Below are 17241 nucleotides of genomic sequence, written 5' to 3'. Positions count from 1 at the left end.
CACACAATCCTAGAAATTTGAAATGAAAGCCTGGAACTGGAATGGAAACAAATCCTGTGAGATGAATGAAGAAGCAAGAGCTCTTCGTGACAAAATGCCTTCCCTGTACTCAGCACTTACCTTCACCAACACTTTCAGAAGAGTTATGGCTTTGGAGGTGTGTGTGTGTACATTTGAGTGCATTTGGGACCAGGGGCTTCGTGGGGAGGGAGGTTTCAGCTTTCAGCTTATCATTTGGTTTTTGGTTGTTTGTTTTTTCTCCCCCTTCTCCAGCTCCACATTTTGCAGATGCTGACACATCACTGTTTCTGGCCAGAAAAGCAGCCTATTGTTTTCACCCCAAGAACTAATGCCAGTGTCACTCTTTAGATGGACTAGTGGGGGTGCCTGGACAGCATTTTGGCTAAATCTTGTGTCTTTTCTTTTGGACACTCTCTATGTAAACACCATGCATGTCACAGAGTTTAGATGTGCCGGGGAGTCTTCCCCTCCCCTCTCCCCCATGGGCTACTATGTGAATGATTAATTCTACTCACTCCCAGTGAAATTTCTTTTCCCTCTCAAAAGAGAGGGAAAATGTCTGTTATCCCTTTTACCAAATCAACAGTTCTGAATCCTACAGTTGCAAAGTGCTGGACGCTGCAATCTGCCTGAGTCCTCTCTGAAACTGAGTAAAAGTATCCCTCCAACTTTCACCATTTCCCCCTCCTCTTTCTCCATAAATCTTTGGATCTGGTCATCTTATGTCTTGCCAAACTTTGGCACAATCCCCTGTCATGTTTTTATTAGGAAATGCTAGAACAATACAACTGAAGTCAGGAGGTAATGGGCTTCCAGAGAAGTGTGCTAAATGCAGCACTTGAACAACTCCTTTGACTTTCTTTCTGTTCATAATCCCAAATCCTGGCCATTTGAGCTCTGTATTCCACATTTCACATGCAAAAGTAAATAATATTACACCGCTTTGAACTTCCAAAATCTAATTAGTATGTAGAGTCCTATAAACTGTATTTCATGGCCCCAAGAAAGGAAGAAACAAAAAATTATTCTTTCTTCTTCTTCCTTGTCACTGAGTCACAGAATTCTCTCCATAGATTGATGAAATTCTGTTTTTAAGGTTTGGCATGACTGCTACTGTCTGATAGCTCCAGAACATTAGGTCTCTGGTGGTTTGAAATATTCTAATATTTAACCTAACTCATTTATAAACTGATTTTGTTTTACTGAACTGGCATCTCTATTTTCTTTTTTTTTTTCTTCTGAAATTTCCCATAGTGTTTATCTCTCTGGTATATTTACAGTATAATCCTGTTCTCCCATTTTTCTGAGTTTAACAAATGGACTTCTCCTAGTCTTCTTTCAAGTGGTAGGGTTATCTGAAGATACACATCTGCATGAGATTAGGAGATATATAAGATGTTCTATCTGCCCTAATTTAGAGTCTTCTGAGTCCTGGAATCTCATCTCAAGCTTCTATCCCTTGCACTTAAGTGCTCAGCTCTAATTAAACTTCCCTGAAATTAAGCTTTTTGATTTATTTTTTTAAAACCTCTTCAGAAGGATTATGAAAGGCCATTAACTTGCTGTGGAGCCTCTTGGACAAAAAAAGGATGAACATTGAGATGAAAATAATGAGGGCTTTGAAAATTAGTCCAGAAGTTATTTTTTCATTTCCATGGCATTTCCAGACCATGGATGATGAGAATGATGATATCAGGATCACATTCCAAACAAGTGTTATCATAATTAGTCTCACTAAGCAGGCAAAATGAAACAGTATTTTCAATGCCGCACATTTAGTTTGAGCACTTTATAACCTGATTGAGAAAATTAACTGAACGCTTCATAAAGACAGCAAATTTCCAGAATTTTCAGGTGAAAATTGAAATTTTCACAATTTTATAAAATATGGCCTATGAGGTCCCTTTCTACGAAAGTCATTTATAAATGTGGGTCACACCTGTGAAAGCAACTTTGCGCCCACAGTACTGGTCAGTGAGAGCTATTGATCAGTCAGCCTTATGCAGCACAGGACTGAACATTTCCTAATTGATGAGATGACTGATAACATTCTTGTTATGATCAGTATTTTTGCAAACACCTGACATAGGTTTCATTCACCCCAACACCAGTGTTTTCTTCACTTCTGCCAGTGGATGGAGAAGTATTGGTCAGTATAGTTAAACAAACAGAACATCAAAAACAAGTGCAATAAAAGAGAAGTAAAAAATAACAATGCTGCCTCCACAGTCAGGGGTTTGTAGCATACTACATCCACGCATCACTGATAATTTTGCCTACACCATTAAAAAATCCACGAAAGATGTGAGCCCAAGAACTTCAAGAATACCTTTGACTTATTACAACCATGCTCACCAACACAAGTCCACTCTGAGAGCACCTTTGATGTCACACAAGCTCACGAGATGCACTTGTAATTAATCCTGCTGCTTACCTGAAATTTCGTTCTGGCCACAAAATACTGCATTCTCCTGATGACTTTCACAGCTGTTCTGTGTGCTTCAGTCAGTCTGCCAAGGAACACAAACACAGACAGACATCAGCTGGGGGGGCAGGAGGGTGGAAAAATGTCTTAATGGAAGATGTTGACTCCAAGGACCAAAATCTACAACTGTTTTATTTTTACAATGCAAAACTGCAGCATAGCAAGATGTGAGTGCATGGATGCTTTATTCTGCTGCTTTGCCTTCCTGCAAATTGTGGTTCTTAGTATTCAAAACTGATAAGTGAGACAAGGAAAGCAGGTGTACAAAGATAATACATGTGGAAGGGATTAGACAGGATTACTGTCAATGCATACAACTAACATCAGTTTGAAGAATGTGAAATGTTTTTAGAACCATGAGTGCATTCCTTATTTAGCATTTACTGAGTGTTTGCCCTTGAGCTCTATTGCACAGAAATTAAGTCCTTTAAAAAGTACTTTGAAGGAAAGAAAAATCAAAGTGTTCTAAAAAAAAAGTGAATAAAAATGAACACAACACGTCATCTCAGCACACATGTGTGTTTCTGTACTGGTATTCAAACACAGAAAGGGATATTTTATAGCTCATCTGGATCACTTCACCTAGAAGATTCTGCATTTGCAGAACATGAATTGTGCCACTTGGCAGGCAATTAATGACCACACCTCTTCTTTATGATGAATTTTGGCAGGGTAGAGAGGAAGCAGGAACATGGTAATTACAAGAATGAGTATTTTCTTTAAGAACTGACTCCTTCCCAGTGGACTCCTTTATTCATTCAAAATAAGTTAATTAAAGAAAACAAAATTTTCTTTCCAAGGAACCTGTATTGTTGGGAAATCTATGTTTTATATGGACATAATCCTTGAGATGTGATGATAATCCCAGGAAAACATTCTGGCAAGAGTCTCCTGAAAACATGATATGCTGCCTCTTCCCACTGTGTGTGGCTGAGGAAAAGGAAGTATTGGCTTAACCACCTACTTGAGTGCCATAGTTTAGCGACAAATCTTTAAAAAGGGGAAAGGCTACAGTGGATCATTTCAAAGTGAATGAAATAAAGGCTAAACAAGCAGGGACTGTGTTTTAAGAATTAGCATACTAATTCATTTTTATAATTATTTGTTGGGGAAAATAGTGCTTATCTAAGAATCATAGAATGTGCTGATTTGGAAGGGACCCATTGGGATCTTTGCATCCAATTCCTGGCCCTGTACCCCAATAATCCCACCCTGTGCCTGAGAGCTTCTGATCAGGTGAAGATGCCACAGCCACAGGCTTTTAAAGTAAATTTTCAGTAGCTTTTTCTTGCTCTTTCCACTTCAAGTCCCAGCAGAATATCAAATACACGCACAAATAGGTATCTGTCCTGCCTGTATGCCTATATTTCATTTATCTGTGTATATCCGTGTAGATGTCCTCATAAATACACTCATAAGTGCAAACACACAGGAGAGACAGCAGGGCGAATGTGACTGAAGAACACCTTCGTTGTACACCATCAGCAGCACCGCTGAGGAGGAATCTTTACATTTGTGTAAACCCATCAAGGAGATTTCAGAAGCGTCACTGATGAGCTAGCAGCAGTTTAGCCTGCAGGACCTTTATTATGGCAGAAAAAAACTCTCGGCTTGACATTCAGGGCCCCAGCTGAGCTCCTGTGGCTGCTGACTAGAACAGAGATTACATTCTGCTTGCAAATGGCACAGAATTGATAGAGAAATCTTTGTCAGCCCCTACAATTATTATTTTTTTTTTTTAATACCTGGAAAAGAATCACAGTTTAAGATTTAGGTGTTAGCCTACCTCCCTTGTGTAGCAGTTAAGATAAAAACTTGAAATTATCCCCTAGGAATAAATGATGTGAAACTTCATATATATACTTGAGGGGTTTTTTTTATTAGACTAATCCATATGAGATGGTTCAGGCACTGTTTAAACAGGCTTAAATAGACAAGTTTAAAGAATTCAGAGGTGGAACCACAACAAGGTGGTAATTTTGTCCTAATTTCTCTCCTTCAGCAGAAATCAGGGCTACAGAACTTTTTCCATTGTGTTACCAAGCTAAAGTTTTCAAAACCATGAGACTGAACTCTTGGAATTTGATGCATAGCTAAAACAGCCTCATTCTTACAGAGAAAAGTCATTTATTTGTGAAATATAGCTGAGAAGGCCACCCAACAATCATTCCAAAGCACTTGATATCATTGTGTTCCAATTGGCAAAACTCACACCAATCTCACTGGGAGAAAATTCTGAAATAGAAGTGACTGCTCACATTTGATGGTCACTAGTTTTAAACTGAGATTCAGAAATGTATGAAACCTGACTTTGATGGAAAAATAGCATGAAAAGGTGCAAATCCATAGACTGAGACATATGAATAAGTCATCTTAATTGTCCCAATAAATCCCCAGGGAGCACAGCAGCTCCAGGTGAAAAAAACTCCTGCTCTGTACTGCAATCAGAGCTATCTTTCTGATAGGGGGTTGGGGCACTGTGGCAGTGATCCTAAACATTTTTTTGAGATTTTAGTTGACTTTCATCAGTTTCTGACCACTAATGTCCATAATGGATAATTACAGCTACTACTGACCAGGTAATATTTATCCCTGAATGTAGCCCAATATATCTACCATGCTAAACTTTTCATTTTTTCCCAAACCCCTGGATTTGGGCAACACTCTTTCGGCCTTGAAGGTGTTGGTCTGTCATGTGCCAGAAACATCCACCAGGAGAGAACAAATGGACAGAGATGCTCTGGGCCCTGCTTAGGTAGTGCTCAGGAGGAGCACAGCACCACTTGCAGCAATCTCTGGGACACTTCAGGATAAGCAGCTGATGAGACAACAGCCTGAGGGGGGGTGTGACTGACACCACATTTGCACACTCTTTCCCTGTGGCATTTTCTATGGAAACAATACAGATAGGGGCAGATCTACACAGGGATTGTAGTCTCTCACTCCCTCGCGGTGGGGGGAGGATTCAACAACTTTCATAGCCTGGTTCCAAACAGTAGCACCTGAGCACTTGCTCTAAGCAGGAACAGAAGTGAGTGGGCTCCCACAACTCTGTCCCGCAGAGCAGCCAAACTCTCCTGCCTCTGCGCACCAGATGGCAGTGGCGCGCGCGCGCACACACACACACACACACACACACACACACACACACACACACACACACACACACACATACACAAACATACACAAACATACACATACACACACAGATACACACATACAGACACACATACACACACACACAAAGTACACACACAGACATACATGTACACATACACACAGACACACACACATAAACACACACACATACACACACAGACATACACACATATATACACACATATACACACACTCACATACACACACTCATAGACACACGCAAACACACACAAACACATTTACAAACACACAGACACACACACACAGCAAACCCTTACACACACACACAGACACACACAAACACACGCAGATACACATACACACACATACACACACGTACATACACACATACAGACATACAGACATATACACACACACATACAAACACACAAACACACACATACCTACACACATACACATATATATAGACACACACATATACACACAATCATATGTCCACACACACATACACACACATATAAATGCACGCACACATACACACATAGACAAATGAACACACACGTATATACACACATAAACACACATACACACATACAGAAACACTCACACACACATACACACATATATACACACGCATATATACACAGACACACGCATACACTCATACATGCACACACACAAATAAACACACATAAATACACACACAGATTCACAGACAGACACACACATACACACACCTATTTGCACACACACACCTACACACACATACACATATACACACACTCACATAGACACATATACACAGACACACATATACAGACATAGAAGCACTCATACATACAAACACACATACATGGACACACACACACACAGACACATACACAGACACACAGACACACACATACACACACAGACATATATACACAAACACACATACCTATACACACATACACACACAGACACATACATACATATACACCCATAAACATACACACACATATACACACACATACACACTTATACACACATACTCATACACACACACTCATAGAAATACACACAAATACATATATGCGCATACATACACACACACATAGACACACATGTACGTATATATAAGCACACATACACATACACAGACACACACACAGAGACATGCACTCACACACACCCATACACACACACCGACACACACACATACATATGCACACATACACACATACAAACATACACACATACATAGATACACATGCAGACACATACACACGTGCACACACATACACACACGTACACACACACACACATACAGACACACTGACATACACATAGACCCATACACACACACAGACATACACATGCACAGACACGTGTACAGACACACATATACATATACACATATGCACTCACACACAGACACACACATCATATACACACACATTCACACATACATGAGGAGATGCTTTCCAGCACATGAAGAAATTTAATTATTTTAAAAAGTTTACCCAGAAACCCAAGCTCATCATAAGGATGGAGTCCACACTGAGGTGGAGTGTGTGGTTTGTATTGGGTAGGTTGCTTTGTGTGTATGTTATGCTCAAAATAATATAATATATATAAAATAAAATAATATAATTAGAGCTTTATTGACGTAATTCCATACTTTTCCATCTTTTAACCTAAACAACAGGAAATAACGTTTTGTCAAGACCCTTCCTTAAAATGCTTTGTAAAGGAGAAGATGACATTTGAACAGAAGTTATCTGGCTTTGGGAAAGTTATGAGCACGTAAATTAATAATAGAATCTTGCAACATCTATAACTGTAATGAATACCATGAAATGTCTACTGAAATAACATATCCTTGGATCCATAAATGGTACTGACATAATCTCTGTGTCTTCAATAGGACCCAAGGCAGCTCATGTTCCTTACCTCTCTGCTCAAGGATTTCTCAGCATGATGCTTAATTTTAAAAGGGCTCAAAACTGTCCTTACAATTACAATGAGTCGCTCCTCATTTGGCTCCTGGGCTGTTGCTGTGGTAGGGCAGGGAGGGAGAGGGTGGTGGTCCTGGATCATGGATGTTCTCACAGTCTCCACCCTGGTGGGATGCTCAGAATCACTTGGCAGCTACTCTGGAAGGGCTGGGGAAGGGGACATCCCTTGGCCGGCTCAGCCTCCCCTCTGCAGGTTCTGGCTGTGCCTGTGTGGGTGCAGAGCCTGGTGAGACAGCTGTGTGCCCAAGGGCTACTGCAGACTGGTTTTGCTCCTCTGCTCAGGGCTCAGACAGCAATGAAAGACATCACTTTCAGCTAAAACACTTGGGTATATTTAAGACTTTTTCTTTTATTTTTTTTTTTAATTTTTTTTAATTGCAGGAAGGCTGTAGCTTAAGCCAAAGAAGTCAAACATTTTCTTTTTTGTTGTAAATAATTGAACCAGAATAGAAAACAGAGATGATGTTATCCAAAGCAACTGTAAAAACTATCTCACAGGGATGTTTTTATAATCTTTCTTTGATATAGCATTCTGTTTGTTAAAAGCTGGTATTGACCAGTTCAGATGTCCTCTTTTTCTTCTTCTATATGGAGTCTGATAACTTCCTAAGCCTAATGTGCTTTGGAGCAGTCAGGGAATGTTTTAAGTGAAAAAAGATACCTAAATGGACCCTAAGGCCAGACAGAGTGACAACTATTGCAGGCCATGCTGAGGTACAGGTCAAGCCTCTACTGGAGATGCAAAAACACTCGCTCGCGGTGAGAGACTTCTCCAGGGTCAAGCTGTTCAAGTATAAGCAATTTATTACAAGGGTACAAGGAGGGGAGACCCGTGTCTGCCACCAGCCTTGGCGTCCACGTGGTCCGGGGGAGGGGAGACAGAACAGGTAGAGCAGGGGAGGTGAGGTTGGAAGGGGGAGGGAGGGAGTAAGAGAGCAACAGAGGGAAAGAGCAGGGAAGGCGAGAGGGGTAGGAGCAGGGAGAGGGGTCTGAGAGTTAAGAGGAGGGAGAGGGGAGCTAGGAGAGGGGTAAAGGGAGGAGGGAAGAGAGAAGAGTAAAGAGGCAAGAGGTAAGAGTAAAGAGAGCGAAGTTCTTGTTACAATCCAATATATCTTTTTCTATCGTGAATATTCTAATTACCAGAAACCAATCACCATGAGACACACCCACTAAATAATTTACATACAACCTATGGGCTTCCCTATATTAACATACAGTGTTGCATTTTATACTCTACAGAGCTTTACAAGTTCTTTCCTTGCTTCTTTGCTTTTGGACTCTTCTTATCAGCAGAAGGACATTGTTTTATCAACAGGGATTCTCCTCTAGCTGGCTAGGCTATTGTTCTTTGGTTAACCAGTACTCAGTATCCTATAACTCAAAGCAGGCTTTCATTTCTACTTTGATTCTAGCCTTCATATTTTCACAATCTAGTGCCAAACAATCACATTCATAAGGTTTCCCTCTTTCACCTTCTCCAACAAGCCTCCAAACAAGTTTGGTATCAGTGGGATGCATTTTCAGTCCAGCAGCATTTTTTAATCATAAGAGTTGACTTTAGTGCAGAGATCAGGGAAGGGACTTTGCCAAGGCTGGTCGGCAGGGTAGCTGCAGATAGTGGCACATGCATTCCAGATGGGTTTTCCCGACTTTAATTCAGGTGTCAGGAATTAGAGGAGTTATTCAGTGTAAAATCATGAGCTGTGGAAAATAAGGGCCACTTCAGCAAGGTCAATGTTGTGGGTTGGCTGTCCTTCCTTTTATTCTGTCTCACTTATGGAATTTTTTGCCCATTAGTTGTGGGGAATCCTGATTCCTGGTACTTGTTGGGTACTTGAGAAATATGGATGCTAAATCTGAACCAGAGTGCCTGTAGTTATTACAGGCCACATAGCTCTCAGGCCTGACTGAAGGCTAGCCTGAGAAATTCATGAAAAAGAATTAAAACAATTCTCAGAGATACTAAACAGCCTTGCAGGTGTTGTTTTGCAGCCTGTTGTTTCTCCTTGCAGGAGAGAGTCAGGGGGGGCAAAGTGCCCCTGACCAATGATGGTAATGTAGTACTTTGTTAACCAATAAGAGTTTCCTTTCTGTACTTTTCCACGTATCTGTCTATAAGACAGGGCTGAAGCAATAAACTGGGAATTCTCCTGTTGTGACTCCCTTGAGAGTCCATTGTCGTTCTTTAAAGCCGTTCCCAATCGGAACGACAGAGAAACACAGGGAGTTTGGCTGGGCCCAGGGGGGAAGTGGAGCAGGGAGAAGGGATGATGGGGTCAGCTGGGGTCTGGCTGGTTTCTTGGGCTGAAGAGCGAGACACTCTTGGAGCTGTTGCAGCTTGGAGAAGGGAATTCACCATCACCCAGATGGAGCTGCTGCTTCTTCTCCTTCTTCCCTCTTCCCTCTTCCTTGGTGGCCTCGCACCCCCTGTCCTGCCGGGACGTGTGGCAGTGCCAGCCACCACCGTGGAGCTGCTGATCCACCTCAGCTACCGGCCCAGGATCTCAGCTCATCCCTGCTGTTCCAGCTGAGTGTTCCTCAGAGCCCTGCTGGGGCACCGGGACTGGCTGCCCGAGGGGTTTGTGAAGCAAAGCCTCTCCTCCATCCCTTCCCGTCTCAGCCGAGAAAGCTGTCACAGGGTCCCTGGTTCTGTTTTGTTGTTAACGCTGTAGTTATTGTTGTTTGTGTGCCTTGTTATACACACTAGTAAAGAACTGTTATTCCTATCCCCAGATCTTTGCCTGAGAGCCCCTTGATTTCAAAATTATAGTGATTTGGAGGGAGAGGGTCTACATTTTCCTTCCAAGGGAGGCTCCTTCCCTTCCTACCAGACACCTGTCTTCCATACCAAGACCATCAGTTATAGCTCTATGTCCCAGTTTGCAAAACTGGTTTGAAGATACATGCTCACAGTACTTGGGTTACTGCTGAGCTTCATTCATTTGTCAGATTTTGATTGCTTAGCAGGAAAACACATACAGAATCACACTAACTTTGTTTTAATACTGGTCCCTGGGTGGTTGGTAAGTCCTGTGCAGAGTAACATACAGCATCATCTGGTCTGGAGCTGTCCAATGGGCATTAGTTTCTAAGCCAGCACAAACAGGTACTAGATCAGTGATGGCAACTGAAATGTACAGGAGTTACTTGAGAACTCTGCCTTTTTGTTTTTCTATCACATCTGCTTAGGATTATTTGCTTTCCAGCTCTGTTTCTGGGAAGAACATTGATTCCTAGTCCAAAATTTTAATTTTTTCCATGTGCAATTATCTCAAATGGGCTGATATTTTATTGGTAAAATTTAAAGGAAATCTTATTTGCACTGAAAGCAAGGGACAAGAAGGGTGGGAACAGAGAAATCAGAAAGAAGATAGAATTAGAGAACATCTCACAAGCAGATGCAGCAGTTGGTCTGTATCAAGTCACACACACACACAATGTGAACCTTCTATTGCTGGAGAGAAGTGGTGGAGAGACACAGTTCTCATCACAAGGGAAAGGAGCTTATGTAGTGTGGTTTTAAAATTGAGGGAAGCTGAAAAATCCAAATTAAAAAAAAAAAAATCATCATCCCTGTAAATGAAAATATTATTGCCTTCAGCAAAGCCAAGCCAGTCAAAATGCCTTGAGCCTTTTAAACCACAAGAATGTAGAGAAGGTTGCAGCTTGAGTCTGACATGCAAACACCTGAACTGTCAGGCAATGATTCTGATTCCGAAGTTCATCCCAAGCCAAGAGCAGCAGAGAAATAACACGAGAGATTTCCAGTTTTGTAATATTTCATCAAAGCCTTGTAAAGAACAGATACTTATGGAGCATTTCCACCATTTACACGATGGAAATTATATAAGATCCTATTTGCACTGAAACCTGAGGGAACATATCTGAAAATATTGACAAAACTTTCCCCTTTATTCCTAATCACCATTCCACCTTAAACCTACCTCATCGCTATTCTAACCATATCGTTACCAGAACCTTTTCAAGCCCGTGTTTGGCTCAAAGCTACAAATAAATTAGGATTGGCTCCTCTCAAAACAGAGCAGCATGAAGGCCTATTTGGCTTCACCACGCCCTGCTGACAGTCTCAGTTTGTGAAGGAATGCTGCAGACTCTACAAATCCCTCCTCTGCAGGTACAGTCTCAGGTAGGAAAGAGTACAGAAGTGAAAGAGTACAGTTTGTGAGGGGGAGCTTTCTGGGATCTGGTTGTTTTGCTGAAGATTATATGGCATTTTCTGTCTTCACCCACCACCCCTCATCCCAGACACACTGCTGCCTCTGAATTCATTCCACAACACAGCTGCCTCTACTTCTAGCTGCCCCTTTAAGCTGACCTTCCCTGAAGGGAACGGGAAAGAAAGCAGATTTCCTACAGGAGGGAATTTAGGGGCAGGGAGGACAGAACAGGGACAGGACAACAGCTCTAAGGGCAAACTGCCAGAAGAGGAAGAACTAGGACAACAGAAGGAACAACAGGCTAGACAATATATTGGCAAAGGAAACACCACTGGGAGAAGCAGCAGAACAGGGTGATTTCTTAATGTTCTCCAGGAACTGAATAAAGTAAGTAAAAAGCTCCTGAAAATGCTCAGAGGTGAATGTAAGCTGCTCACTGAATGTGATTTCTTGAAGAAGAAAAGCCCCTGAACTTGGAGTTGTTTTTCTCAACTGCAGACAGCTGAAGTTCTCAGTTACAAGTTTGTTCTGTAATTTTACAGAGTGGGTTTATTGAGAAAGTGTGAGAAAAGAACTGTGTTAGTCCCCTGCTAGTTAAATTCATAATTAAAATGAGCAATTAAGCTTACTACAGAATGCTCTTGTGTCTGGATGCTCAACTGCCCTTGAACAACAACTCATCTGGTGAACTGTCTCTGAGAACTAAAGTAGCCTTTGGATATTTATAGTTAACATTTTCCTCTATTTTTTGTTGGCAGCAAAATAAAATTCCCTGGTCTCTTTTCTGCCATTTTATTTCTTCCATTCTTTCTGCAACATCAGAACAAACAAGATGATGTCATAGGGATGTCTTTTCAGTGTGGAAATGCAAACACAGAAAGATTTTCTTTTTTTTTTTTTTTCCTGAGCAAACAGCTTCTAGAAATTGGCACAATAACTTCCTGTGTTAGTGCTGACCATCACTACTGCTGGTGCCAGGATAGGTGAAACACTCCTGTCTCCATGCCAGTTCTCATTTGCTTACCCTCAAGCCACATATCCCTTCTTGGGATGTCAACAGATGCTGGCAGATAATGACACGTTTTTATCCCACATATTACAGCATTCACTGATCCTAGCAGCTAAGTACTTTATTTTTTTTAACTTCTCTCTCCTTAAAAATTAGTCTTCATCAATTCATCTTTTAAAAAATACCCACAGACTATCTAGCTGGTAAAAGACACTGCAGAGACAGCCATCACCAAGTCCAAACAACTTCCCATAGATGTCTTTCTGGAATCTAAATAGCCTTCACATCTGTGCAGCACAAGAATGGGACAGCATTATTCCATAGGTTCTGGTTTGCTCACTTTAAAAAAAATGCCACAAGCAAAATGATTGAACTTTAGGACTTCATTTTCCTCTTCACTGTGTTCAGCATTTATGGGAACTATGTGGTGTTGTTAATATACACCAATGACTGAGCACTGTATTTATGCCTCAGTGATTTTCTGTCATGAGAATATAATGCCTGGCAAAGTCTGATTCTCTGAAATAACAAGTTTGTTTGGCATCATAATCTTAATTCTTATCTTGCCTGAATAGGAATTGGATAACAGTCTAGTAAGGAAATAGTTCTGAGAGTTAAAACTTCAATGGCTTTTGGGCTGCCCAAAGCTTCATATTTCTTTTTAAAAATATGTAATTAATTAATCTGCGCCAATCTGCAGAATAATATCTTTGGAATAACGCAAAATGCTTGTTGTGGTTTCAAAAAACAAAAAATAGTAGCTTTTGGCAGGATCTTTCCTTCATTCTTGTGATTTAGTAGTTGTAGCAAAGGCTACGGGAATACAACTCCTGGGTTCTTGAACTGGTTGATTCAACTGGCCTCTGTGTTTCCATGTGATCTTGTTCAATTCATTTGACGTGGCTGTGCTCTAGTTTATATGTCTATAAAATAAGTGTAAAACCTGTCTAAATCATGGAGGTGTCATGGGGATTTCAAGGAAATTAGCAGTCACAAATGAAGTAGTATTTTATTTATAGAATGAGTCAGCAGAATAAAAAAAGAAGGGTAATGACAATATGTTTATCCCTTAGTGGTGATAAGCAAGAAGGGATGTTGCAAGTCTGCAGGCTTGGGATAAACTGCTACGTCACTGTGCCCTGAGCAGAGGCTGTTTTCCAAAGCATTCTCATCTCCCCATCTTCCTGCTTCCCCACTCCTGAGCACCTGAGCAATCCATGTAGGCATTAGTTCCTCATTCACCAGATACCTGGCAATGCAAGGCACCTACAGCATCTGAAGGCAAACAGGACCATTATATCATAAATGTGACCTGCTCAACAGTGAAGGGGATTGCATTTCACACAGCTGCCCTTGCCCTGAGCCAAAAACATTGTGTAGAACTAAAGTAACTTTCCAAAAAGGCATCTGGCCTTGATAGAAAGACCTTTATATACTGTTAAAAAATGCCTTATTTTTTATTTAAATTTGTCAGTATTCAGATTCTAGGGTCCTCTCTCCAACTGGAGTAGCAGAGCAATTTGAACATTTTCCAGGCCAGTCTTTATTCCTGGGACCTTCAGAGTTGCCAAATGCACTGCCCATGGCCAGGCAGAGAGACCAAGCTCTAGTGTAGGGAAGAGAGAGTACAGTATTGCTCTCTGGGGAATTGCAAGGGGAGACTGAAATCCTACAATTTTTTTTTTTATTATTTTTCTGTGTGGTTTAAATCATGCTACCAGTAATTACAGAGATTCATAATCGAAATGCTTAGACTGGCTAGAATGGAGAATGAATGGGAAGGTCTGTGTGTGAAAGTGTTAGAAAAGGAGCACCAGCACAAAAAGCCCTGTGAAGGTGGTAGGTGCTAGACCATGAACATCACAGCACAATTATGAACAGCTTTTGAAAATACTCAATTCAGGAACACAAAGAAGTAGATTCAGTCAGGAGCTGAAAAAGACCACTACAAGGTGATGGTAGGACAATACAGAACAGGGCTGGAGACTTAAGACACTCTGGTAAGAAGACAGAGTGTAGGAAAGAAATCCTAATCATTCCCAGAGGTGGCAGAGCACAGAGGAAATAAAAGATCCTCGTCACTGTCAGATCCCAAAGGCAAAAAATGTTTGGTGGCACCTGAGATCCTGAGGAGATCCCAGCATGAAGACTCAGTGGAGCATTACATGGCCCTCCACACAATGGCAAGAAATCCAGAGCATCCCACCTGGATGCAGAGCTGGGACGCAGGCTGGGGGTCAGGCTGCATGGGTGCACGCAGAATCGTATTTGTGAGGACCTGGTTACGGGATGTGAATGGCTGAAACTTGCAATCTTCAAAGGAAATAACTTTGCCCTCCACTAATATTTGGTATCAAGCCCTGAGATACAACAACCAGTTTATAGCAGCAGAAAAGACCCTTGAGAACTGGTTCTCAAATGGATCTCCTATTTCATCACCTGCAAATTTGCCTTTTAAAGGTCTTCTCAAACCCACAGATATCCTCACAAGATCCATGCAAACTTCCATCACAACCCATTTTTAGCTCCAACACCAGTTTCTACAAACCCATGTGCCCAGAAAGGATATTGCTTTGCCACTGGAGGAACTGCCATTTCAAAACCAGATAAAAATCATGTATCTTTAAAAAGAAAAAAATTAGTGTGCGTGAGCTATTTTGCAGACAACAGTGATTATACTCAGAACCTCACAGGGAGAACTTTACGTGACCACAGACACGTATTGTTTTTCCACCCTGTATTTCATGTAAGAACATGCATTAAAATCCTACAGGTCTCACTTGCCTAATACTGAAAATATGCAGTGCTTATCAATAGTTTACAATGGAAATAAATATCTTGCTAAGAGTTGCAAGCATCACTTGTGAAAAAAATCACTGAAACCAGAAGTTTTGCTGAGATGCTCATTTCAAGAGATTTCACTTGCTCATTGAGAAACTACTTTCTGTTCAAAGGTTGTGCATTTTTTCTTTACTTTCAGGAAAAGATGCTATCTCCTGGCATTTTTTTTTTTCTGGCAGACCTTTAGCTCAGCCAGTGGATGAACAGGAGGAAAGGGTTCATATACCAATTGCTTGTGACTTACTATTAAAGAACAGGAAAAATTCTTTTTTTGAGGTAAGTGAGGAAATCTGTGCCTTCATGCTCTGGGGAATTCTGATTTTCCTGTCTTTGTTTCCATCCTAGCACAAAGGAAAAATACTTTAAAAGTAATTATGAAACAAAAGATTCTAAAAGCATTTGAATCTGAAATGATAATATGCTTCTATTCCCCCCCCTCCATTTTAAATGCACTTTTGATTCCAAAAAATAAATATTTTATCCTCTTATGAAATAAATTCATTTTATCTGGTTTATGCCCTTTCTCTGCCCTGTAACTGGGACTCTTCCCTGCAGACTTACCTTACACTGCATCATCTGGTGCAGAATGAAGACCACATGTCTAAGGGAAGATGTAAACTGATTTACAGGATAGTACCAAAGAATGGCATGTTATCCCATGAAACAGCAAATCATCCTGGGAAGACTCAGTTCAAATATTGGAATGGACTTCGGCAATTTTTCCACTAATAGCAGTGTCTTGAATTCTGCCTGAATCGAGTGAGTTTTGTTTTCATTCCTCCTGTTACAAAATTAAATTAACAAAACTTCCATTGCCTGCCAAAGGTATGTCATTGAAAATCTTAATTTTGAAGTGGTTTTTCCCCTCCTTCGAAAGATCATCAACTTTTTGTTCACTGAAAGTTATTAGCAAATGATAGAAGCAAAATATAGCCATTTACTACTCAGTGCACAACTGAGTAACAGGATAATGGCTATTTGTGCTTTAAAGTCTCAGTCTTTTGGGTTTTGATTTTTTTGTGTGTGTTTTGTTTGGTTTTTTTTAATTGGGCTTTGAGGATGCCAGTACTTCCATCAAAAGTGTTTGTAAATAATTATGCACTCATTTAGGTGGCTAACCACCTGAATTGTTGTAATTAGAACACTTGATAGAAACTATTCATTATCTTTGCACTGCTCAAGGCTGTTTTTAAGATCAAGATATAGAAATATGTTCAAACAAAGAAAACCCCAAAAACAAGGATCTTTATTTCATTTGACACATACCCGCTGATTGTTCTCTGACAACAATCTGAGATCTCCTCTTGGAAGTTACCTATGTAAGCATGAAATAAAAACTGGAAATGATGCTATCAAGACTCCCACTGAAATGGATTTATTTATTTATTTTTTTAATCTAAGAAACAGACACATAGAAATTGCCTCAAATCAGTTTTATGTTCTCCTTGAAGAACTGGCTTTATTCTAGATCTGAAGGAACTTACTGCAGAGATGAGGCAGCAGCTCAAGTATTCACATTCAAGCCCAAAATCCCAGTGGTCCAAAAAGTGAAATAGGTCATGACCATCTCTCCATTTGGAGCTGAAATAA

The 17241-nt window shown here is 40.7% G+C and overlaps 1 protein-coding gene across 1 annotated transcript in view; it reads right to left on the bottom strand.

Annotated features, from left to right (window-relative positions):
• The window catches only part of LOC111930212 (potassium voltage-gated channel subfamily KQT member 1-like), a 47676-nt gene extending 36089 nt beyond the window's left edge, over positions 1 to 11587 (bottom strand). Inside the window, exons 1-2 of the mRNA XM_086885601.1 lie at positions 11568 to 11587; positions 2456 to 2531 (exon numbers count right to left, since the gene is read on the bottom strand). Of these exons, the coding sequence (XP_086741727.1) occupies positions 2456 to 2531; positions 11568 to 11587 (96 nt within the window). The remainder of the gene's footprint in view (positions 1 to 2455; positions 2532 to 11567) is intronic.
• Positions 11588 to 17241: the final 5654 nt, after the last annotated feature.

This window comes from Cyanistes caeruleus, chromosome 4, assembly GCF_971803275.1.
Source record: "Cyanistes caeruleus chromosome 4, bCyaCae1.hap1.1, whole genome shotgun sequence".
Taxonomy (NCBI): domain Eukaryota; kingdom Metazoa; phylum Chordata; class Aves; order Passeriformes; family Paridae; genus Cyanistes; species Cyanistes caeruleus.
This window is presented reverse-complemented; position numbering and strand designations above follow the sequence as displayed.